The sequence below is a fragment of the Balearica regulorum genome, chromosome 4, assembly GCF_011004875.1.
Source record: "Balearica regulorum gibbericeps isolate bBalReg1 chromosome 4, bBalReg1.pri, whole genome shotgun sequence".
Taxonomy (NCBI): domain Eukaryota; kingdom Metazoa; phylum Chordata; class Aves; order Gruiformes; family Gruidae; genus Balearica; species Balearica regulorum.
This window is the reverse complement of record NC_046187.1, coordinates 5,916,014-5,941,889: the sequence shown is the minus strand read 5'-3', so window position 1 is coordinate 5,941,889 and position 25,876 is coordinate 5,916,014. Positions and strand designations below refer to the sequence as shown.

At 36.7% G+C, this 25,876-nt stretch overlaps 1 protein-coding gene across 3 annotated transcripts in view; it reads left to right on the top strand.

Moving 5' to 3' along the window:
* Positions 1-25,876, top strand: part of PRDM5 (PR/SET domain 5) — a 79,289-nt gene that overhangs the window by 14,125 nt on the left and 39,288 nt on the right. Inside the window, exons 4-12 of one of the 3 annotated variants that reach the window (XM_075751048.1) lie at positions 7,543-7,729; positions 8,435-8,609; positions 9,761-9,853; positions 10,124-10,245; positions 12,567-12,646; positions 18,681-18,765; positions 20,054-20,211; positions 23,860-23,946; positions 25,383-25,476. In XM_075751048.1, coding sequence (XP_075607163.1) covers positions 7,543-7,729; positions 8,435-8,609; positions 9,761-9,853; positions 10,124-10,245; positions 12,567-12,646; positions 18,681-18,765; positions 20,054-20,211; positions 23,860-23,946; positions 25,383-25,476 — 1,081 coding nt within the window. Of the gene's footprint in view, positions 1-7,542; positions 7,730-8,434; positions 8,610-9,760; positions 9,854-10,123; positions 10,246-12,566; positions 12,647-18,680; positions 18,766-20,053; positions 20,212-23,854; positions 23,947-25,382; positions 25,477-25,876 lie in introns of all 3 variants that reach the window. The other 2 variants (XM_075751049.1, XM_075751050.1) reach the window with 2 other exon arrangements.

The following is a 25,876-nucleotide window of genomic DNA, read 5'->3' as shown; positions in this document are numbered from 1 at the left end:
CAGTTTGAAAGCAAGTGTGATGTTTAAAATATTCCTGTAGAAGACAGAGAATTGAAGGATCTAATTATCTGATGATCAGACAGTGCGTGAGGATAGGTTAATAAAAAAAGATCATTTTCTTTTTGTAGTCTTGGCTGTGGATCTGAATTTATCCATCTTATTTTTACATTTTATATTTGTCATTTGCAGCATTCTGTTGTAATGAGTTCCACTATTTTAATTACACATTATGTTGAAACATGCTTCTGTTTTTCTTCTAGAAACTTCTTCATTTCACTTGATTCCCTAGTCCTTGTATAACAGTGAATAATTAATTTATGTTCATTTTTCTATGCCATCCTTGATTTGAGAGAACCCTATTATATCCTTTCCCTCTTATTTGACAGCTTTTTTTCTCAAGCTGAAGAGTCTTAGTCTATTTAATCTCTCATTTTTGGAAGCATTCTGTGACTTTGCAGAATGCAACAAAGACAGCAATATTTTTCTAGTTACAGCTATTGTCCTTTTGGAGATTATGAAAGAAATGAACTATCTGCATATTTTTTTTTAAACAGCTCAGTTTTACAGTAAAATAATTTCCAGTCCCGCATAAGTAAGAATTTCATAGCTATGTTAAATTTTTTGCTCAAAATGTATACGTTCCAAAATATTGTTTCAGGCTAACCCCTGCTATTTGCTGATGTAATCCAACTTTGCCAAAAAAAAAAGAAAAAAGAAATAGGAAAAGGATAGTTATTTATCAGCATTTCTTAAAATTATTATTCTGCTTTTTCATCATAAGATGACTTTTTCCTAGGATTTGCCAGCAGATCCCTGACAAAAGTATTTAAAGACGTAGTTTATTTTGAGGCTGAACAAAAAAAAAAATCATTTTTCCTTGCCAAGAAAACAAAATTAATTTTTGATGAAATAAAACAGGAAAAAAATACTTTAAACCTACTAGGTAGAAAAAGAATACTAGTAAAGCCCTAGCATGTAGTTCTGTGAAAGATACATAATTGCTGTTCTCCCCTTGCCCCCTCTATTCATACTTAGTGCCACTCAACAGTAGTAATTTCAGTTTCTGTGTTTATGACCTGTCCAACTCCCTAAATCTCCTACTCACTCGAAGGACTGTTTGCTTATTTGGACGTTAAGCAAGCACTGCCCAGCGAGATTGCTTCTGCCAGTTCCCCTGCAGACCTGGTATCAGCCTCCCTCTTCCTGTCCCAGTTGGGACCTTTCCTGTGATTTCCATTCTGCTCTTGTATCTCCTACCATGCCTCTTCTGCCTGGCTTTTCTTCCTTTATCTCAGTAGTTGAATGCTACTATTAGCAGTGCACACTGCGTTGGGAAACCTAACTGGTTATCTGCCAGCCTTCACTTGATTTGCGCTTTCTACTTTCCAAAGTAGAAAAGCTCTAGTTTTACTGAATGTCAGTCTGTGACATTCCGTCACATATCGCTGGCTGATCATGGCTGCAGTTCTGCTGATACTGTTTCCTTGGACCTTGTTGCCGTTCCTGTTTTAGGTCACTGTGGACAGCTTCATTGTCTGCTTTTCCTCTAGGCCTGTACTCTAGGTTGTTGTCTTTGGTTCAGACCTCTTTAGGTCTTAACATCCAGGCTACAATTGAATTTTGAGTAACAGATAAGAAAGAATCTTCACTATTCATCCATTCAGCAAAAACTCTTGCCAGTACTCACTGAATGACTGCTTTATTATGCTTTTCCTGATGTCTGTCACAAGTCAATGGTTAATTTAGCATGACCACTGCCTATGCAATTATTTCTGTATGTTTTCCTTTTGTCTTTGTCTCTGGGTTATACCAAGATCTATCAAAAGATTTGTTGTCCTTCTTTTAGTACCAAATATGAAAGGTCCTCATACATGAGGAGTCCTAGGCATTAGTCAGTGATTAGTATGTCATCAGTGTATAGGCAGTGATAGCAAATTACAGTCAATGTTAGCAAATGCAAAGTAAGGCTCACAAGAGGGAGCAGTGTGAGCAATTAAAGTTCGTTATTATATTTTAAATAAAACACGCAGTAAAATGACCTGAACTTCTGAAGAGAAGTTTTAATGGAGTATCTAGTGTGTACCAGTGGGATTTTTTGATAATGAAAATGATTATTTAAATAAAGAAATGGAAACAAACTGCTATGTTATACTGCATAATGCTCTACCTTGCTTAGAGTGTGCTTAGTACTTTTTGCATGCCTTTTTAAAGGATCATACTGGAGTTAAAGGATGGTTTAAAAACAGCAAAGAGTAGCAAGAATGCTAGTCCTATAAAAGCTTCCACAGAAAGACATTTGGAAAAGTTGCAGGGAAAAATAGAAGAAACATGATTGGCATGTACAGAATGATGAAAAGTATAGGAAAGGCAAACTTAAAAAAAACAGACAAAAATTTACTAAGTTATCTCATAGGGTTTTTTTATTATCATCAATAATCAGCTGCCAGAGCAACTTGTGTATTCTATGTGAGTGACCTTGAAGCTGTGTAGATATGTATATATGTATAAGTATTTGATTGCATATAACAGGAATAGGTGCTACTTGTGTTGAAAAAAACTGAATATGCGTGTATTTCTTTGCAGGGTTTGATCTCACTTTAGTAGATGGAGATGCAAATCCCAAACCTCTGCTATTCCTTTAGGAAAAAAAAGCAACCAACAACCCAGTCCACAAATCTTTCAGTATTTTAATTCCACAATCATTGCCTTTAATGTTAAGCAGATTTAATGTCACTTGGTGCCGTAGCACTTTGTTTTATGAAATCAGTGGGCAAAATAGGTGGGATGTTTCCACTAATGATACCCTTTAATTTGAATTGAGAGTTGCCTGCTTGCCACCAAGATGATAAAATGATGTTTTACAAAGAGGAAAAAGTTATGAATTAAATCATTAAAGTTGTTTTAGCTTCATTGTCACTATTCAAGTCATGTGGCTGCAAAAAAAATTAAGTTGTATTGCTGAACAGGTATCTAAGATAATTTAAAAAAAAAAAGAAGAATTCTTAATACAGATTATAACATCAAACAAAAAAAATCCTAATCTTAAACCAACTGAATGATTACATATTATATAATTGAAGTAGAATGTCTGCATAGTTCTAGAAAGGGTTGATTTGCTCAGTATTCAGTTTAAAAGAAGATGAAGTGAATGCATATGTCCTTGTATACAAATAAAGTAAACCACATCCTGGGTTGACTGCAAAATATGATTAATTCACCTTAGCTTAATTGTACCCAATGAGCATGTTTAGACTCTGCGCAAAATGCTTCCTGTGGTGAAAGAGCAGCTTAGATGGCATGGGATTTTTTTTTTTTAAGTTTTGTGGGGTTTTATTTATTTATTTTTTTGGGGAGTGGGGTTTGTGGGGGTTTTTTGGTGTGTGGTTTTTGTTGTTGTTTTTCCCTGATGAAGGGTAGCTGTGGTGTTCAGGTTGTCTTTGATTGGGAAGGCACAGGAAGTATTTTTAACAGCTGTGCGGTGGGTAGTACCACTATGTGGCTGCTGGTGAAGGATGGAAAGGTTGGAAGGTACCTGTGTTATGTACCAGTTGTTTTTCTGAGCACTTGCACAGCTGAATTACTGGAGGCTTCTCTAACCGATTTCAAGTAGTAATTGAATGAGTTAATCCTCTATTTAAAGTAGCTTTAGAATTACAACTTTTGCATTGACAGAAACTGTATGTATTGTAATTTCTTTTGCCCTGGGTTATTCCTAGCTATTTACTTACAAATATGACTTCTGATATGTAGCAAAAATGCATTGTAATTATCATAATCAAAGAGAAATGGCTCCTATCAAAAATATCACAGTTTTGTTTTTTCAATTTTTAGACTGGTAGAGTATTATATTTTCAATATTCCTTTATCCTGAATGCATAAGTTTATCTGTCAGTTGTACTTTTATTAAACACTCTCTGCTGGAGATTACTATGCAAAACAGATCCTGTTGTTAACATCGAAACAGTTTTGTAAACAGAATTGCAGCCAGCTAGAGCTTTAAATTCAAATATTTTTTCTTTGGCAAGCAGACACTGGGACAGTCTGCTGTAGCTTAGAAAACAGTGAGTTAGAATAATGGGGAGTGATCTCATTACATTTGATATCAATGGAAGTCTTCTCATGGCATTTGGAAGGCTTTAGATCTAGGTTGCTCAGTCAAAAACATGCTAAAGAGCTCCTGGAGGTGCTGAGCAGCATCAGGTGCATAGACTTTGCAAGTTAACAGGGAGTGCTTGGCATCTCTTACAGTGTATGGTGCCCTACAGCGTGGTTCAGTTGCTGAATTCAGTGGTTACTTGTGGCAGTGAAAGTCACATATGTGAACTTCTGCATATGTTTTACATGGTTTTAAGTTTTACTAAGCCAGCATTTCTTAAAACAGTGCAATGCTACTTTAGTTAAGGTAGATTTGGAGTGGAACGCTAAGTCTGAACATCTGTAAACTTTGGGGAAAATTGGGATTTAGATCCAAAGTGGAAGCTAGTGCCTATGGCTACCTCCTCTTTTTGAGTTGAAAAAGGGAAAGAAATTAAAAATTGAGCTTTTTCAAAAAAGCATAAAAAAATGCAGGGTTGCTCCTGTGATGCTTTGGAAATAAAGAATAGAATGAGAATTGGTATTACTGCTAGAGTGGTTAACATCCTCTGCAGCAGAGGCATGCTGAAAGCAATATTGTCTGACTGGATTTGTGCAAGGATGTCATGGAAAAGTTGAAGAGATCATACATCAAGAAAGAAATGTTCTGGATGATGGGGCAGGGTGTATCATCAGCAAGTTAGCTGATGACACAAAAATAGGAGTGTCTAATCCAGAGGGACCTCAACAAGAGATGGGGAGAAGTGGTCTGACAGGAACCTCATGTATCGCATCAAAGGGAGGTTGTGATGCCACCATGACCAGCACTTTGGGTTTTGTCCCAAGGACCACTGTGGCCTGCTGCAGCTGAATGTTATTAGCAAAACAACCAGCATGGCCTAAGCAGATGGGCAGGTGGAACAATTGCAGATGTGTTCTTAGAAATTGGAGGATTATTAAAATTACTCAAAAGATTTCCTATGACGGTCACTGTGTCTACGTCTGCATGTAGATCCATGTGCTTCATTAGGTGCTGCTGGTGGTGGGAGAAACTTAAATTCCTTTGTATTTTCTGGAGAAGTTCCATTGGTTTCACTGAAAATGCTGCCTTGAGGAGCTACTACAACATGGGTGTATTTGGATTAATTAGTGCTCTGAATACCTGACTATTAGCATTTGTTTGGCTGGAAAAGCCAAACAAATTAGCCTTGGAGGAGAAATGAATTTGAGCTGTGTTTTAGTTTGGGCTGGCACTTGGTCTAGGTTAGCCTGAATAATTAGGTCTGGTTGCTGTTCTCCCAAACTTACTGTGTGGTGTAAGATTCATCGCATATGATCTAAACGAAAGGTGTGCTCTTTGGTTCTTTAATGAGTACATTTGGCACTTTGCCTGGGATACGTGGCTTTTTCTTTTTCTTTTTTTTCCTTTTTTCTTTTTTTTTTTTTTTTTTTTTTGGGCAAGGCAGTAATAGGTATGTGCTTCCATGTATAAGGTTGTTTGCTTTTAGAATAAGGTTGTCCTAAACAGTGATGTATTGGAGGTTTAGCTAAGCAGTTTTATCCTGTCTAAATGGAGACTGAGTGTAGAAAGACCATTTACTTTTCCTCATGTCAAGACTTTCAGTACATGATTTGTTTTGAGTTTAGACTGTAGTAAAGGTTTCTGTAACTTGACAGAGGCAGATGAAAAAAAGTAACTTCTAGACATATGCAAAAGTTAGGGTGGCATGCTGATAGATATCTGGGCTGCAGGATATATCTTGAAATGCATAATTTGTGTTGTTTTCAAATGCTGCTATTGAGACAAGGACAGGAAAGAGGTGCATCCTTGAAAGCAGCAGCTCTATCAAGTCTATTGAATTAAATAGGTTTCACTCTTGTGTGACAATATCTTGCGTAATATATAACAGACCTTCTAAAGCTCAAGGAATACTATATCGCTGTTGACAGTTTAATTAATCTTAGTATATTACAAAAATTAAAAATCATTATCTTGTCCTTGTGCTAGAAAGCTTGTTAGATAATATACGGCTAGATGTTGTCTAAAGAAGTTTCAATTAACTTCTCTGGATGTTAATCAGATAAGCTTTAAGATTTACGATAGAACTTGGAAGCCTTCATTGCATAAAAATGAGTCTTCTTTGGTGCTTTGGGTAGTACCTAGAGCAGTTGGTTCACATATGGCAAAAACCCTCAGCTCTGGGTATCAGTTTAGGAGACAGCTGTTTTTGCTGTGGATATCCCTGCCCTGCCATGTCAACCTTGGTAACTTTAAATATTGTCAAAGACCAAAGTTGTTAGTTTATGTATCTATTTGGAAGCTTATTTATTCATTGTGGAGAAGGTTTTGGAGCTTATTAGTACGTAGTTTGTCCTCTCATGCAGAATCTGGGCTGGATCTTTGGCCTTCTGTGGATCTGTGTATCTACACTAATTGAAACCTGCAGAGGGTTTTCATCTAGTAGTTTAAAGTGCATTTTACAGATGTGCCTGCTAACTTGATAGTGAAGATAACTGACCAGGATTGAAAGCCTGTTCCTGAAGAAGGCCGGGCATCTTAAGGAGAGAGAGAAAATAACACTATGTAAGCATGCTACTGGAAGCTGGTTATAATTCATGCAGCCAACAGGGGACAGAGCTAAAGCTGTATTGGTTATTTAAATTGTTATTTTTCTAATGCTCAAATGTTTCATTTTCAAACTCTGAAGTTCTTGTCAGGCAGAGTGTGGCAGGAGAGGAGGACTTTAACACCACTTTCATCTTGGGTTGAGATAAAGACAGCTTAATAGGTCAGAAAAATATGATGATGATAATAATAAAAGAATATACAAAACAAGTGATGCACAGCACAATTACTCACCACCTCTTAACTAACACCTGGCTAGTTCCAGAGCTGCGGTTGTGCCTTTGGCTGGCTTCCCCCAAGTTACATAGCAAGCATGACATCCTGTGGTATGGAATATCCCTTTGGCCAGTTTGGGTCAGCTGTCCTGGCTGTGTCCCCTCCTGGCTTCTTGTGTACCTCCCGACTCCTCGCTGGCAGGCTGGTATGAGAAGCTGAAAAGTCCTCGACTTGGTGTAAACATTGCCTAGCAAAAACCAAAATATGAGTGTATTACCAACATTATTCTCATCCTAAATCCAAAACACAGCACTATACCAGCTACTAGGAAGAAAATTAACTCTATCCCAGCTGAACCCAGGACAGTCTACATTACAGCACATATTGGAAAAGCCTCATAGGTGAAGCAGGGGAATAATTCCAGAATACTGGAATACAAGGGCACTTTATCCATGCAACCACACTAGGAAAGGAGTCTTAGAAAGGCAGTTCTAGCATTGTGCTCCCTGGGGAATGGAGCCAGCCCTTCCATAGTTGTGGGCTAATATTAGTTCAGGGTCCCATACCTGTCTCTATATTTTACTTTTTCTGAATTATTCATTGCTTCTACTTATTATTTGCAACAGGAAGGAGAAAATATTTTCTATCTGGCTGTGGAAGATATTGAAACAGACACAGAACTTCTGATTGGGTACTTGGACAGTGACATGGAAGAAGAAGAGGAGGAAGAAGAAGAAGAAGTAACTGTTATCCAGGAAGATGAAAACAGTGGCAACAATAAAGAGGTGCAACCAGCTGGTGAAAAAATAGCAGGTGAGCAATATGTAAAAAATAGGATAACCTGAGAGCTTAAGAGTGGTAACAAAGGAGAAAGAGAACACTAACTGTATAGGATTGGGGAACTGGAAGGCTCCCTAGGTTTAGTCTGAGCTCTTGTATGATTTGTATCTCTTTATTTTGGTTTGAGTTGAGGTTCTTTTCGTTGCCTAATAAGAAGCAGCCAGTCCTGTGAATTACTGAGTGAATGAGTGAGCCTAGGTTTCATGAGAAGTTACCGTTAATTTTTGAACTAAAGATGAGTCCATTTCACCTAACTTACAGTCTTATGAAAGCTAAGGTTTTGCTCTAAGAGTGGTAGTTTCCCTCTTACTTAGATGGGAGAGAAATAAACCTTTTCATAAAACTGTTTCAGCCAATCCTAAGGTAAGATATGTAAGAAAAAGTAGGTGACCTGAGCTGCCTGGTGAATTCTCAGCATCATTATTAGAGACAACCTGGATGACTAATTTAGGCTAACAGCCTAAGTCACACCCAGCTTCATACTTTGCATCCATTTTCAATAATGCTGATGGTAATCTACTCAAGATAGGCTGTCTATAATCCACTTAGAGACAATGTCTTTTGTGAATTTTGTGATGCCATTTTGCATAATGTGTTTCTGGCAGAGAATCTCTCTTAATGTAACCAAAATATTCCCTGAAAACTATTCCTTTACTGTGTTTGGCTCCAATCATGCAGATCCCCTCACCTCTAAAGAGGACCATGCATGCCCAAACTGTGAATCCAGTTTTGCCAGTCAGGAGATACTAGCTGAACATCTTCAGACTTTGCACCAAAAACCCAGCGAAGAAAAGGAATTTAAGTGCCGAAACTGTGGAAAGAAATTCCCTGTTAAACAAGCTCTACAAAGACAGTGAGTAGAAACAGGAGTGTTTTTTTCAGGGATCATTTAAATCAATTTCATTCAACTGTTTTTCTCTTGACTTAATCACAATTTAAACTTTAAGCTTATGTATTTGTACCCTTACAGTTTACATTAGTGTTTTAATATGTTAATTTCTTGGAGACTTCAATTCGAATGGCAAAAATGTCGCTCATTTTATGTTTTAAAACCATACACTGTAGACCAGATCAGAGCTGCTGTTTGCTGCAAAATGGTATTTAGTAGTTTGGGAGATGTAGTTTTTAAGCTATGGATGTTGTTACAGAACTAAAGTAAGATTTAGAAGTAAGTGGTGATCTAGAAGGACAAAAAAAAAGCAAAAACAATCCTTCACGTTTGCTTAATTAAATATTTGGATGATGGAAAAAATCAAATAGAAACATGAAAGACAGGAGATTTCAGAGCACATCTTTACTGTCCTTGATAGTGTAAATATGCGGTTTTATCACTAAAGCCATATATCTTACAATTATACTTTTGTACAAAACCATAACTGTTTTTGTCCTTTGTTATGTATATATTTTTTACTTGCAATTAAATAAATACGTTACTTTTATACATTTAATTACAGATAGTTCATTAGATGCTTAAGTGATTATAGATAGTATGTTTAATCTCTCTTGTATTGGAAATAAACAGACTCATGTTTCATAGAATGTGCTTAAGGCTACTCTTGTGATAAATTGATCTTTCTCACATCTGAATAATGTGAATATTCCTGGAACTGGCAGCTCTATATGAGCTTTGTGTTCTTTCATGGAAATAAATAAAATTACATAGCAGAGAAATATTTGGAGGTGGCAATTAAATATTTTCTCTTAAACTTAGACTTGTTCCTTCTAGTCTAGAGTGGAAATTGGATTTGTGCTGTATAGCTAGTTAAGTAAATTTTTACATCATGCAAAGTAAGATTAATCTGTATGAGGATACAGCAGGATGATCCTAACTGTTGCTGTTTATGCATTTGATTAATCCCATGAAATTCCAGGTGACTTCACGTTTAAAATAGATTACTCACCTACGTAGATTTGTGGAGCTACATATATGTTTTTAACTACTGCACGCCTGTGTAAGTTGTAGAATGTTCCCCTTATTTCTTTTTTTATTTTATTTTTCTTTAGTGTACTTCAGTGCACAGAGAATATCAGCCCAGGAGACTCTTCAAGAAGTTTTCAGTGCTCTGTTTGCAATACTTCCTTCAGCTCAGAATCGAGGTTTTGTGTCTGAGTTACTGGACTGCTGTCATATTGCTGGCCTCCCTTTGCATGTTAGCTTTCAAGCTTGTTAGTTTATGTGAATCCTAACAGTGAAAGAAGTCAAATGTTTTCATTCCTATTTGCTGTAAGTAATGCATGAGGTGGCCCTGGAACTCTGCAGTGCAGCATGCTTTAAGCTCAGAGTACTTGCTGTGTGTCTGGTTTCTGTAGATACTGCTTTATATGTTGCTTTTGTGTTTGTTTCTTTTTACTGGTTGTCACGTGTAGTTATGAACAGCACAAGGAGGCATGCAGAGGGGATGCCAGATTCATATGCAAGGCAGACAGCTGTGGGAAGAGGTTCAAGAGTAAGGATGCCCTGAAAAAACATAAAGAAAATGTTCACAGTGGTAAGTGTTTAATGTTTCTTTGGGAAAAAACCCTCTAACGTGTTCCTAGTCTTAAATTTGCAAATCAGAGTAAACATTGTCTTTGGTTTCTTTTTTTAATGGATTCATTTATATTAAAAAAGAAAATTTAGTAGTAACTAACTGCAAAAGTAACTATTCCTCCTCCCTCAGGGAGAAATTACTATATACCAGATGAATCATTAGTCTACTGCAGAAAATGTAATAGGAATCTGGGGAAGTTTAAATTAGGCAAATAATAGATAAAGCAAACCATTTCAGTAGTGAGGAGAATCAACCACTAGCACAAACTGCTACAGGAAGTGGTGAGTTCTTGATCTTCTGGTATATTCAGGACACAATGGGATATCTTTCTGGAAGACATGCTTCACAAACGATTAGGCTTGATGGGTGTATTGCTTAAAATTGTATAGCCTCTGTTGTGCAGGAAGCCAGACCAGACAATCCACTAGTCCCCTTAGGCCCTAGTGTTTTTATATCTGTGCACTGTGAATCAATAGTTTTCAATCAAATTTCTCTCTGTTTCCATGAAAGGGCAAAATACTCCTCTCAGGTCCACAAAGCAGATCTCAGTTCTGGCATTCTGCTCTCTCTGCATGTCCTCTCTCAATGTCAATGGAAGATCAGTTTGTGTAGGGACAGCAGAATACCAGAGCGCAAAGAAAACAGTCTTCAGTTGATGATGACAGCATTGAGATGCTTTGGAAGGCTTTTTATTACATGAAATCTCTGTCCTCTGCCAGACTCTTACAGCATACAGAAACCCCTCCATAACCATTCTTACAAAAGATTATCTCCTTTTTTCAGTATCAGTAAGAATTTTTTTCATCCATGAGTATTATGTTTAGGCTTAGCTTTGGTCAGTTATGTAGTGGTATACAAATTCCACAATTCTCTTGAATAATCACTCCAGACCTGACTGAGAGCAGACACCTGGAGGATATTTTTGCTTTGCCTGCACAACGAGCAGAGCTTTTATTTTACTACTTGGGAGTCATAGAAACCACAACTGGTGTCAGTGCAGGAAGGAAGATAACCTACTACTGTTGAAGGACACTTCTAGAATTCCTTCCTACCTTGTGTTACCTGGAGGCACAGGAAAGTAGAAAGGATTGGTAGGTGTGTTGCTCATTATGCAAAGCTATGAACAGATATTCACTATCACCTTTCTCTCCTCTGAAAAGGTCTCATCATTGTAAGTTGAAGTACTAAGTGTATTCCTGTATTTATGTGTGTATCAGTATATGTAAATACTTGTAAGTTTTATAACAGCGAATGCATATGTGAGTTTGAGGACTTTTTTGTACTACAAATTTAAGTATTGAACCAATTGATTGACAGGGTACCTTGTAGTAAGAAGAATCAACATAATGTGAATTCTTTAGGAAAGATAAAAGGTGCTGCGTGTCTGAAAAATTGAACTGGAAGCCATCTAATGAGTTCATATATGATACATACTTCCTCTGTGCTTCACTAAGCGGTACTCCCCTCCTCTTTTGTTCTGTGTCTGTACTTTTTAGTGTTCAATGTAATATGAACGTTTTTTACATAAGCTAGGAAATACCTTGTATAGGCAGGTAATTATAAACAAAGAATTAGGTTTATGGTGGCTTTGTCTTGTAATAAAATAGCTTTATAGGTTACTAAAATGAATTTTGAAAGGTAAATAATAGATAAACCCAATTAAATGCTCTGGCACTTTTTAAAGCAACTGTGAAAAGGGAAGGAAAATGCATCTGGTAGCTGATCTGTAGCTTGTTTTGTAATTTATGTTTTAGACAAGATTTGAATTCATGATCTGGTGCTAATACAGTTTCCCTGTCTTATTCAGTTAAAGCCCATTAATGATAGATTATTTTATATAGTAGTATGCTTAATGCTTTCTGTGAATAAAGAAACATGGGAAATGGTGGTTTTGGCTTCAGTTTGGGATCTTTTTTGTCATTGCTGTACTAACTCCTGTATTGACTTCTGGAAGAAATCAACTGTTCAGTTATCAAGTGAGTTGTTCTTAGTTGGGAATTGCGCTCTTCATAGTGGATTGGTGATGTGTGATAACGTCTATTTGAAGAGGGTTTTTTCTTTATTGTTCTAGTTTTCTTGATTTACATTCCACGAGTAACGGGTTTGTTGGACGCCCACAGAGAACTCCTGATACGGAACGCTTTGAAGATGGGGTACAAATGTAAAAATCTTATGTCAGTCAAATGACCTGTGAAAAGTCACAGACACAGTGGAAATATTTAGGTTCTTTCTTAGCACTTCCTTTTTAAGATGTTGGTGGTATTTTGTTTCTGTTTCAGGAAATTCTAGGAAGAAGCTGATGTGTTCAGTGTGCAATAAGAAATGTTCCTCAGCGACAAATCTCCAAGAGCATCGAAAGGTCAGTAAGATGAAGGCTAACCCACAGCAGGCTTTGACTTCACTAAGATGTGAGACTGTGGTGCTTAGGTCACTTGAAAGCTGCTGTAATGCAAACCTTTGGGTAATCTCTTTCATGGTTACAAACCCAATGTATTTTATTGTGGGTGTTTATTTTTGTAATCACGATTGGTTAAACCAAAATCTTCCTAAAGTTTTAATGCGTCTGTTACCAAATACAAAGATGTATGTGTTTGTATCACTTATGCATTCCAACATCAAGTCAAAGTTGCCTGCTGTCCTTCAGCATTCTTAAACGCTAAGCTAAATCTAAAAGTATGTTATGTAATGATAGGATACATACAGACCATAAAATAGGTTCATGAGCCTTCAGTTTTTTTGCAAAATACAATCTTTCTTATTACTTTGTGATGTACCAGTAAGGGTGTTACTTGTACTTCAGTTATGCAGTAGTGAAAAAAATTCTTCCTCAAAGACAAATTTTTAACATCTTTTTGTTTATGCCAGTAATCTTTTATAACCCAGAACAGGAGGGGTTAGCAGTTTGAAAAGCATCTATTGGAAATAAGGGGGTTCATATAGAAATACAGATGAACTGTGTATATGAGATTCTGAATCCGTTATACCCAAAGCAAGTCCCTACAAGATTAATTTGATAAATCACTAAAACCCAGGAGATTCTGTTTTTACAGAAAGCTACACTGTATTATTTATCAGATTAACTGTAAGCCCTGGTGATAACCTGAATCTATTGAGGATATAGGTGATATAAATTAAAATATGTTGTTGTAAAGGAAATAGTGGGGCCTCTCCTTTTTAAATTTGTTTTTCTCTTTGCTTGTATTAATACACCCTGCATTTCTTGTCTAACAGAGCTATACTTTGTTACTCCTCAGACGAAATTATGGTATGCCTTGCCACATGTAATTACAATTTTTACACCTCAGTGCACCTTATGTTGGCCCTGAAAAATAATGCCAAATGTCCTGGCTAGTGTGTCCATTTTATTAAAATATTTGTTTTGTTTCAGTAGTAATTCTGTGCAGGCACTATGACACAAACGAACAAGCTTTTCAAGTAGTATTGATGGTAGGTCAGTTGAGCACTTATTCATCTTAAGAATCACCATGAAGATTTTGTGTAGAAAACTATTTCCTCTTCTTGATTGGTTCCTCTTCTAAGACATTCAGAAAGTAGATATTCTGGATTCACACACCTACATCAGATAGTGAAAGAGATTGCGTGTAGGACTCGTGCCTTCTCTTTGCTTGAATTACTTTGCTTTTCTAGGAAGTGGGGTGGGATCCATCACCAACATCATTGCCAAAAATATTTAGACAGGCAATTAGAACAGTAAGAAAATAATAGGTGAAACAAGGAGGAAAAGATTTTTTTTTTTTCCCCACCCATTTCCTGTCAATGTAAAGGAATAAAAGTAGAGAACAGAAAGGTAACGTATAGGAGATAACAGAAAATAAGCCCAAATAACAGAAAGAGAGAAATGTGACAAACACAGAGAAAGAAGGTAAAGAGGGTGGCTATCGGGAAGATTGAGATATCTTTACTCTGTGAAGACACAGTCATTCATATCTGTAGCTTTCATGTCATCTTTGATTTAAACCCATTTTTAGCTTTGTGTGTCTTGTGGATTTCTTCTGCCTTGTATGTCTAAAGATGAGCCCTTTCTTAGCCATGCACAATTAAACTTTGCTGTCATCATCTTCCATCCTTAGTTTTACCTTCTTGTTTTCCAGACTCTTGCCTGTAGTATGCTAATTTTTAGTGTTTTGGTGGCATGAGTTTTTGTCCCCTCTTCTTTTATTCTTTTTTTTCCTTTTTTTCCTTTTTAGTTTATCTCAATAAATTCAAGTCATTGTAGGGCTGGAAGAGACCTCAGGAGGTTTTCTAGCCCATTCTGTTTCACAGAGGGGAGTAAGCATGTACCTAACTCATCCTAGATATGCGCTGTCTCATCTCCTGAAAAGCTCCACTAAAGAAAATTCTACCATCTCCATAGAGGTCTCTTTGTATTCTGACTTTTGGGTTTAGTGCCATCAGCTTTTTTTGAATGTGTTTAGTCCAATGTTTGCTTTTTTCTTCTTCGTTACTGCAAATTGAGTTAATTGCTCTTTGTCTTTTGAGAGAATGCCAAGAAGAATTCACCACCGTCATCTTTATAACAATTAGCATATTGCAAAGTTATGAACTCCATTCGCAATTCCTAGGCTGTACAAACACGCTTATCTCAACCTTTCTTCATGCATCTGTTTTTCCAAACTTCTTTTGCTTTTATAAGCTTTTTCTTCCTGTGGATTCTCTCTATTTCACCTATGTGCTTCTTGAAGTCATGGTGCTTTACTGATCCCTTGATAGTGCCAAGTATAGTGCAATGATGTCCTGAGTTTAGTAATACAGAGAATTTATCTCAGAGTGACAGTGCTTTCTAACAGCAGCATCAATCATGTTACTCATATTTTGTTTGGAATTCATTAATGTAGTGGTGCTATGTAAACTGTTGGTCATCATATAGCATTTGTGCATTTGATTTCTTCTTCCTAAATACTGAGTGTTTTGCAGCTTCATTCAGAGTGTGGAAATCATTTTGGATTCTGATCTTGTCTTCCTTAGTGATTACAGTCCCACCTAGAATAGTCTCATCTACATTTTTTATTTTATATTTGATTTCCAAAACTACTTACCATACTACAACCCTCCTCCTGCACGATGCTATGTTATGATGTTGATCCACTGATATTATTGCTTTTTGTGGTGATCAGTATCTTTTTGCTTTCCATTCTGTCTATATCTGCCTGTTCTCTTTTGTCTCATCCCCCAATTGTAAACTGATATCCTTCTATCTGCTAAGTGATACGATAGTACAAAAAAAATTTTTTCAGCAAATACAACTCAGGAAATGCTGTACAGGAGCTTACAGAATACTGGGTAATAGAATGAAAAAGTTTCTCCTTTCTGCAGGTGATGTCTACTGCCAGAGCAAATGAAACACCTCCTTGAATTACATTCTGATACTAAGTTCTGAAGTTTAAGTAAATGGCAAAATTCAATCATTCAACGATGATAATAGTGAGCGAGCAAGCAAACGAGGGAAGTGTTGTCTTTGTTGATGCAGATTCTTGCTAAAGGGTTCCTTTGAATATAGGTGTCTCATGCTTTGGATTTGAATTGCTTGCAGGAACTTAAACTTAGAAGTGAGCATATACATGCAAATAGCGCAGGCTGCCAGGCCTCTCCACTGAGGCTCTACTGTTCTGTAAGTGGAAAGGGAAGAAAAATTCCAACCAATCCCAGTTTTGCTGGTTTCTTTTCCCGGGATGATGCGGTCAGAATGGATAGTGCTACACTTTTCAGTACTTGCAGGTAGGCTGACAGAATCAAGCAGGATCTTACTCATCATTTGTTCTAAGAGATTGAGAGTGTTTTACTGTTTATGAAAAATTCTTGATTCTTTCTTAGCTTTCTAGAGCTGGACTTCCTGTAAAATTATGATGAGGACAGTCACCCTTTTAAACATCATCTGTGATTCCCCCCTGCCTTTTTTCACCTGCCAGTTCCTAGTGTCTCCATGTTGTTTTTTTTCTGCCCTTTTTGTTCCACACTGGGCAGTGTCTTATTCTACTATGCCATCTTTATTTTTTGTAATCACTATGAAAACTATAGAAAGGTAGAGGAAATGAAATTTTGACCACCACTTTAAAATTGTCAATAACATTTAATAATTTAAATTGTATGCAATATTCTCATATCCTTGCTCTCTCAAAGCACTGCCTTCCAACAGACAGAGCCTCATCCAGTTCTTGGAGTGGTAGACTGAAATTCAAATTAGTTTTTGGAAAAGCTGATCATGCATTACTTATACCTTCAAAGTTTTAGCTCGGGTTCACCCTCAAAACTCTTTTGAATGACCTTTTGCTTTTCAATAGACCTCAGGAACATTTTAAGATCGTTAGTCCTGTAAGTGAAGGAGTATATTTATCTGAGCATATATTAATCTTGTTTGGATGCTTGCTGTTTTGTATAGCACTTAGACCTTCAGATAAGAACTTGCTATCTCTTCAAATGCTTTTGAAACAATTGTAAGTATGTTCTGACTTTAATGTAACAGAGGTTTACGTTGATAGCTGTTGCAGTCCCCTAATGAGACTAATTTTATTATACAGATAAACCATTTCATGAGCACTTGTCTGTAGTATTACATACAGCTTGTATACTCACAGAGCATGTTACAACTTTTCTTAAAATGAAAATCCATTTGAATGTCATTATTCATAAAAATATTTGCTATATTTTATTACTGTTGTTTTACCATGTAATTGTACACTTTTCTAAATAACCGATGAAAGAGTGCCAGCTATAGAATATATGCTTGATAGCTACAGCTATCTAATGCACGTGCACACAAGTCTGGTCTGATTCTTTTCTAAAGAATTGATTAAAGAGTATGAGCTGTAGAATATATATTTGATAGCTGTAGCTTTTTAATGCACGTGCACGGAAGTCTGTTTCAACACAAATGTATTCAATGAGACTGTTTATTAAACAATGCCCATAAGTTGAAATCAGACATTTCTATAGTGTTGAAGCACAGTCTCAGTTCTGATATGTTAAATGTTATGTTTAAGAATACCTTACAAGTTATTTCAAATAATTGTGTTGGGGGGGGAGGATTCTGATAGCACTAGCTTGCAAAATTATGTAAACTTCAATCAAAAATCTAAGTAAAAATTTAGATCTTTTGAAAAAGGGTAGAGCAGTAGATTGTGTGTATAAGAGAAATCTGAAATGCAGCTGGGTAAACAGAATATTTAGAATGAATGATCTTCATTTGAGCTTACACCTGATTCTGTCTGAGCATTTCATTAAGCTTCACTGTCCAAACTGTGCAAGTTTGCAGAGATTGTAGGAAATGGCATAACTACTTTTTAGTTTATTAAAACATTTAATTTGCTCTAAAGTTAGTTTGTGAGTAGCAGCATAAAAACATGGTGAGACAGAATACTTCAGGAGAATCTCTTTTTGTTGGTTTTTTTTTTGTTTGTTTGTTTTAAGGGGAAGTCTTAGTTGAGCTTCACTGGGTTGTCCGCAAATGTTTTTCATTAAACTATTGTGTTGAACCTTTGATATTTATTATTTTTAGCTGCTAGATTCTTCTACAGAAAATCTATAGAGTGTTCCAAAAAAGCTTTATGAAATGTGATGTCTGCCCGAATGTTTTGCCATCTAAGGCTGTGGTTCCAAAAAGCTGAAATATATGTTCAGTTGCACTGTAACTAGGGTGAGGGGAGGCTGCTGATGGCAAATGTAATACAGAGCGGAAGGTGAATGGTAATCTTGACAGGTGGAGATCTATGTATGTGTTGTGATTTTGGGCAACAATAAATAATGCAAGATTTTCTTTTTTTTGTTTAATTGAGAATCAGAAGTTGCAGCTCCCAACTGCCTCTTCTATTTTTCCAGCATTTAGTCCTTGATGATGTTGTGTGCTGTGGTATTGAAAATCCTGCTAATGCTTACTGTATTTACAGTTTAAGAGATGCTGCTGCCCCTTCACTCTTGCCTCTAAAGGCTTTTAAGAGAAAGAATCCTGAAAGAGTTTGATAGTATTTGGTTTTTAAAATTCCTACAGCAGTTATGAAGTAGTCACTGTGTTATTTTTACTTATGTCTTACTGACTAGAAGGAAATGTTCTGAAAATGTATTCTGCATCTGTTTTTTTTAATGCTTTCATAATAATGGTATTTCAAATTGATGTGGTATCACTAATTTGCATAACCTATGTTTCTAAAGATAGTTTCAGTGATTTTTTTTTTTTGTTTGAAATTATGAATATTTATTTTTTGAGAGATACTGTTGTTCACCAAAGGACTAGCAAAAGGGAAATCACAGAATATTCATGAGTATTAGTATAGCTACTGGCTAAGAAACAGTTATGGTCTGTTAAAGAATTTCTATATATGTAAGATGTGTGATCTTGTTTGAGACATATACTTAGTTATCATTAAACATTCATTTTGCAGGTCCATGAGATCTTTGAGTGTCAGGAATGTGACAAGAAATTTATTTCAGCTAACCAGCTAAAACGCCATATGATAACTCATTCAGGTAACGTACAAAAATAACACAAACCTACATGTATGTGTATGTATATTGAATTTTACCTGAATTAGTTTCTTATAGAAGGCTTGATGAATTCTGTGTTGTCCTGAGCTGTTCAAGCAAATCTGAGGTTCCAAGGAAACCATCTAAGCTATCCTTTTTAAGTCTTTCCAAAATCCAAGTGTAGTGCTGTAGTCGTCTTCCTATTGCTGCTTTGTCCAGCTATTTTTTTTATGCTAGCTGGGGTAGATGATGTCAGTTAGCTGGGATGGGGCAAAAGATTGCTACTTGGCTTAGCAAGAAAGCAAAGAACTGTTGGTTGAAATTTCATGTTGAAGAGGATGGGAGCTGGGGTATGTTGGCGGACAGAGATATGTGATAGAAAGGGAAACATTCATTCGTGTGTGTGTGTGTATATATATATTTTAGCGGACTTGTGCACGTAGTTTCCAGTCAGGGGAAAGCAGCTTATACTCCACATTGTTTCATAGCCCACACACAAATGTTTCATTGTGCCTGTCCACTGCCAGAACAGGTCACTGTGAGCAGGGAGTGGCCTGGCCGTAGGTTTGGCAGTATGACACAAATTGACTCTGCCAGGATTTCTGATCACTGCAATCTAGTGTTTCTGTGTCTTTCACCAGTGATTAGAAACATCAACCAACACAATGGAAACACAAACATTGTTCTGTCAAATACATTAGCATTTAAAAAAATGCAGGTTTTTACAGCTGCACAGGCTTATAATTGAACTATTTTCTTGATATCAGTCCGCACCAAAAGCTCATTTCTTGTAGCATAATCTATATCTCAGAGGCTCCTAGTTTTCTTTTGACAGTTTTGGATGAGCATTAATGTAGTTAAGTTGCAGTCACCAGTTGAAGCATAAAAGCTTTTTGCATAGGAACTTTTGGTTTTGGAAGCTAATATGTATATTGTTAATTAAGTTTTAAAACATTTAAACTGTCATGCCCTCTTTCACATTTGTAATCTGGAAACAGAGTTTTCCTCTTTGAAGTCATTCTCTTTTGATTTAAGCTAATTAATCAGAATTTAGTTTTAGCAATGATTATTGCAAAGAATGTGCCAATTTCTTGAGATACACCATGGCTCATCTTTTGTGAAGTGACTTAACTGTCTAACATAAAGGGCATTAGATGTCTTTCTAATTGGTTTAATCTTAATTGGGTTGACTTAATTGCAGAAATCTCTCTGAGGAGATGACTGTCTCTGCCTTTCATCTTCTCCCCCTGTATAAACAGGAGATTAAATGTCCCCCACTCATTTTCTGCAGAAAAACGCCCCTACACCTGCGAGGTTTGCAATAAGTCCTTCAAACGACTTGATCAAGTGACTGCACACAAAATAATACACAGTGAAGATAAACCTTATAAATGCAAGCTTTGTGGAAAGGGATTTGCCCACAGAAATGTTTACAAGAATCACAAGAAGGTAAAGCACTCTGCTGTTGTTGTTTACAGGTCTGCCAGCCTCAGATTTGCAGATTTTTTTTTTCTTTTAAGTGGTTCATCATTAAGCTCTGGCATGCTTATAAACATGGGATTAAAGTGTTGGAGACTGTATTTTTTAGCGTTCTTTATTATATCCAAAATCTCAAAATACTAAATGAATTCTAGTTAAAAAAAAAAAGAAATCGGAAGGAAATCACAATTACTTGGTTAAAAGCATCAAATAAATCCCCATTTTTTACTTTTCTGGGATTTTTGTTGGTGGTGGTTTGTTGGTTTTTTTTTAATATTAGGTTACCAAGTTCAAAATGTAATCAATCCAAAAAATGCCTTCAATTTTTTTTTTTTTAATACCGTATTTGAATAAAACCCAAGTATAGTCCTGTTGCAGTCATTGTTGGACTTAGCAGTAGATGCTTTCAAACTATACTGAATTTGCGCTGGGTAGTGTTCACACATTAAAACAACATCAGAAGAAATGTTACCTGAAAAATAGGCTCATCAAGGGATACTCTGTTTCTGTTGATTTAAGCTCAAATCTGCTTGGCCTAATTTATATAATGCCTGTCATTATTTTGAACCTGGACTTACATTTTTAATGGCAAGGTTATATCCGTGACTGCTGTTTCAGAATTACAAGAATGTAAGAAAGAAAGAAAAAAAAAATACCTCTCTGGTTTTGTGCCTGGTATTTGGAAACCTTTCCTCTTTTTTCTTTTTTTTTTTCCTTTACATTTTTTAAATTCTACCCCTGTCTTTCCCCCTTTTGATGAAACTGATATACCCATGCTCACAAGTCTTTCGCAGTTTGGCTCATGTTATATGCCATCTGGGAATTTGGCACAGGATCTTTGCACCATCTCTTGCACTTTCAGCCATAAATCATGTAAGAGTAATAATAATGCCTCTTGCAGGATGAAATGGTGATGACTGTCTAAAACAGCAAGCATGCTGAAGCCTGCTGAAGGACAAGATTAGCTCCCATATATGCTGTGATTGTATCTTACCTTTTAGACTTAAAGAAAATCGGGCAGAATCTCACAAATTGGATATATTCTAAGGAAAATATATAAAATACTATCTGTAAAGATACTTCTCTATCTTAAGGAAATATGTAAAAAGTATTCATTTATGTTAATTTGCAGTTGATGACTGGCAGGGAGTTTGGGCTGAAAATGGACTTTGGGATTAAGTATGAATGAGTAAACATTTTGAGCCAGTTCTGTGTTTAAAGCAGCAGCATCACTAGCATAAGCAAGGATTAGGGTTCCACTTAACGGGAAAAATACTAAAATTTAGACAGATTTAATGAGTACATAATTTTGACAGAATTCCTTAAGGCATGTTAGACTACTTATTTCCTGAACCTGTTTGCACATAGTACTGGCTATAAATCAACCCTGTCCTGTAATGAAAGAAACTTATTCCTGTGTTTACATAAAGTTTACCCAAACAGCTGTGAATATTCACCCATCCATATTTAGGTCTCTTATTTCACTTGCTAAATGAAGAGGTGAACATGAGAGACAGGAGACTGACATAGGTGTCCTGAATTGCTTTTTTAGACATGCCTCTCTCCACTGAGTAAACAGTGTAAACAAGGAGAGGTAGTAGATAAGGGAGGGGAGTATGGATGTGTATACACAAAACCAATTGTAAGGTGGTAATTTGGGATGCCAAATAGTTTCAAGTGCCATGATTTTGGGAGGGCTGTACTACTACTAGGGGAAGAGAACAATAGTGCTTTTGCTTGTTCAAGAGAATGTCAATCCAGTAACTGTGGAAATGTAAACCTTTATTGTACCATACTTCTGTGTATTTCTTCAGCTCAGGTTTTTAATGATTCTTTAGGTGTGTATTCCTTTAAGACATCCTTCTAGGTTTCATTTTCTTTTGGAGGAAGAAAAGTTGGACTATGAATAATTTCACAGTGCTTTTTTGAGTTCCAGAATGCAGCTACTGTGCTAGTAGCAGGGAGCTTATAAACCTGCAGTAGGAATGATGGGTATAGTAGTTAAAAACACTTAAATCAACAGCCTTTAGCAGAAAACATGCTTTCCAGTCTGATAGCAATGCACTTGAAAAACTTCTTTGGGTTTTATAGCAGAGCTACATTTTATTTATAATAAGAAACAGGATACGTATACATTTTGTGTCTTTGAATTCTTGTTTTAGATGGAAACTTGTTGTTGCTATTGTTTCTGTGATTCATTTTTGAGAGTTATTTAATCTGATTTTGTGTTGGAAGTATCAGAATAAAAATAGCTCCCACAACATGTGCTTTTAAACATCTTTCAGATGTGGGTGAACATTGGGTCATTTCAAAGGTGCAGAAGGAGTTTAGTTCTTCACGTTTCACAGGATTTCACTTGAAGGTAGACAGTGGAGTTGCTAAGAGTGTATCTGTTCAGTGGAAAATTGCGATGTGAACCCTAACTTAGCACTCATTACGCTCTCATAGCCGAAACCAGGACATAGCTACAGATCCGAGAGGCAGAAGCTGTTGTTCTTCCTGTGGTACCTCTCTGATGTGCTGCTTCTGCATACAAGTACTACATTGCACTGTGTAGGTGCATGCTCAAGCTTGCTTTGTCACTTGCTTGTGGAGGTGTCAGCACTGGGAAGTGTTACGTGACGTGGAACTAGCTCAGATGTCTTTTGAAGAAGCTTAGGCTAATATGACCGAGTGATCATATGAAGAATATGGTTCCATTTTTGTGATAAGGGAAGAGAATCGTATCTAAAATTAAAAGGCAAATGTAGTATTGGATTATGCTACAGATAAAAGTACTTACCTTTCATCCAGGTTAGATAGGATGAAGGTACATGTTCTGTGCTGTATAATGCAGATTACTTCCATACAGGAGAAAGCAAAGGTTGTGTTCCATCTGTTCCATTGTTGCTATGTATGGAGGATGAGTTCAGAGAATAAAATACGAGGGTATGACAGTGAGCAGAAATAGGTCAGCAGACACAGGATTTTAAAGGGTTTATGGTTAATCCGGTGTTATTTGGTCCTAGGGAGCATAATGAATTGAAACAACTGTATTCCCTCAGTTTCTCTATTGGGAATAAGTAGCCTTGGGCTGGGTTTAAGCGTCCACAAATGCTATGGTAGGAAAGGCTGCCACAAAATACTCCTTAAGAGCCCATCCTCAGTTGCTTTGATAGCATGGCTGTCCCCAGCTCTGACTGAATGGAAGCCATCTCTGATCTGAAACCTGTTAGTAGGACAAAAAAGGACAGTATATGCTTGTTTGGGGGAATACCTCTCATTAAGATTTGTATGGCTTTTTGTAATGTATCTAGCTTGTTTCTGGACCGTTCACAAAAGTGGCAGATGGCGTGTGTACCCTTGCATGTGGGTATGCCTAGTTAGGCATTTTTCTTTGTAGTGAAGTTAAGATGTGCAGATGAATACTTGTATTTTGATCAAAAGACTAGGAGAACTGTCAAGGAGATGCTAAGAAGGAATTTTGTACAAATCACTGTGCTCTTCAGAACTATCACTCAAGTGGTGAGTGTTCTAAAACAGGGCGTTTTTTAAATAAACAACATGCATTTTGCGCTCGTGAAAGGTGCCAGATTGACAGCCCTAGAGACTGAACCCTTCTATTTATCCACAGAACAGGTACAGCACAGACAGCAGCACTGCGAGATTCCCCACAGTGTCTCATCAATATGTCTCAACCCTGTTCTGGAGGAACCACCTATTGAGGTGAGAAGGTAGTTCAGTCTCTTCATGTCCTGTCAATCCTTGGCCTGACTGCTGAGACTGTCAAGCAGGGCATCAACTAATGCAAACTGTGATGTAAACCTGTAGAACTGAAACATTGAGCAGATTTTATGTAACATGTGATATATTCCACATATTTGATGGTGCTCCAGTTGTCTTTTTGCTTTAAGTGACATAGGCTGAGATCAAGGAATTGACTTTGAATCTGAAGCCTCTGTATACCATTGCAAGTACTCTGATGTTTTGGTACTGTTGTGTATGTAAGAGGACATTTGTGTTAAAATGCATCTATATTCAAGGCCCTCAGTCTACACCTAAATAATTATGCTGACTCCGCAGCCTCTTTTTTCTCTGTAGTTTAAGGGATAGCTATAAATGTCGTATGGTATTATGAATAACAGAAATAGATTATATAGATATGTACTGTGCTAATATTTACCCTTAGTCTATAAAATTAACTCATTTACCTAATTTTGCGCATATTATAAAACACTGTCCATCCCCTCTTCCTCTTGGCACTGCAGCTTCTACTTAAGGTCCTTGTGAGCTAATACAATGTTTAGACACTGGTGCTTCAAAAACTTGCTTTCCTCTGCAAAAATAGTAGCAAATAGGGTAGGTAGTAAATTGTATGGATTAATTTACTGTCTACAGTGGGACAGCACTTAATAACACTAGGAAACAGGCCTTTGAAACTTACAGAAGTAGAATGAAGCTGGTGGTTCCTAAGCTCCAGAAAAGAAACCTGCTTCAGCAACTCTGCAGTTTGAGAGATTCATCCAAGCTTAACCTTTTATTTTATTTATGACTTTGAGGCTGTGTCTCAGCTACGATGAATTTTTCTACAGCAAACAAGAATCTCCGTACTGATGCTTCTATATTTTGTTTTCTATTTTTTTTTCTTTTAATACAAGAGGCTGAAACAAGGCTATGTAAGACTAAGCTCATGATTTGGGAAATTTTCTTTGCCAAATTTTAGATGCTATCTTGAGATAATCAGATCAGTTTGAAGTTAAAACTTAACTGAGAAAAAAAGGGTTCTGAATACATGTGTTTAATTCTGAAGCATTTATTCATATTAGTAAGTACTTAAGGCCAGTGTTAGTACTGATGAAGCAATGCAACTGAGCTTGTAGGGTTTTTTCCTGGTTATTCTATATTTGTGTTTCTGTTTACATGCACACCTCATGTAACACTTGTGAGGACTGGGAAGGTACGTTTATTAGGTGGTTGCTATGCTGACTTTCAGGATTCTGGATAATGGCAGAATGATTGTTTTAATTCTTCATCCCCTGATGTTTCAAATTGCTGTGATATCCCCTCCTGAATCCAGTCCAGAAAATTAACTATAATTACTTTAATGATAGCTAATTGATTTTCCTGAGCCTTTCCTCTGACATGTTGTCTTTCATCTGCAGACCCATTCTGAAGAGAGACCGTTCCAGTGTGAGGAATGCAAAGCTTTGTTCCGAACCCCATTCTCTCTACAAAGACATCTGTTAATCCACAACAGTAAGTGCTAAGTCAGAGAGGAGAAAGAACTTCCTCAGTTCTCACATTTGACTGAGAAAAACAGACATATGGCACCTTGCTCCAATATGCAACTTGCTATGTTAAATTGGTATTAAGATTCAACTCTAACCCCAGGGAGTTAGAAAATTCAGAGCCATATTCCAACCTTGTCTTTAAACGCACTTAAATGCAAATCCAAACGTGCTGTAAAAAATCAAGCAATGATTTGAGGCCTAATGACAAGAGATTTCTTTCTGCATTAAGTGTGATCGTGTTACTTCCATTTTAAGAAAGGAGAAATGGAAGCAGAGATAACTTGGTGGCTTACTCAGCTTTTGTAGGTAATCCGGTTTAGAGCTTGAAATGGAGATTCTTTTTCCTGTGCCAGTCCAGGCTAATG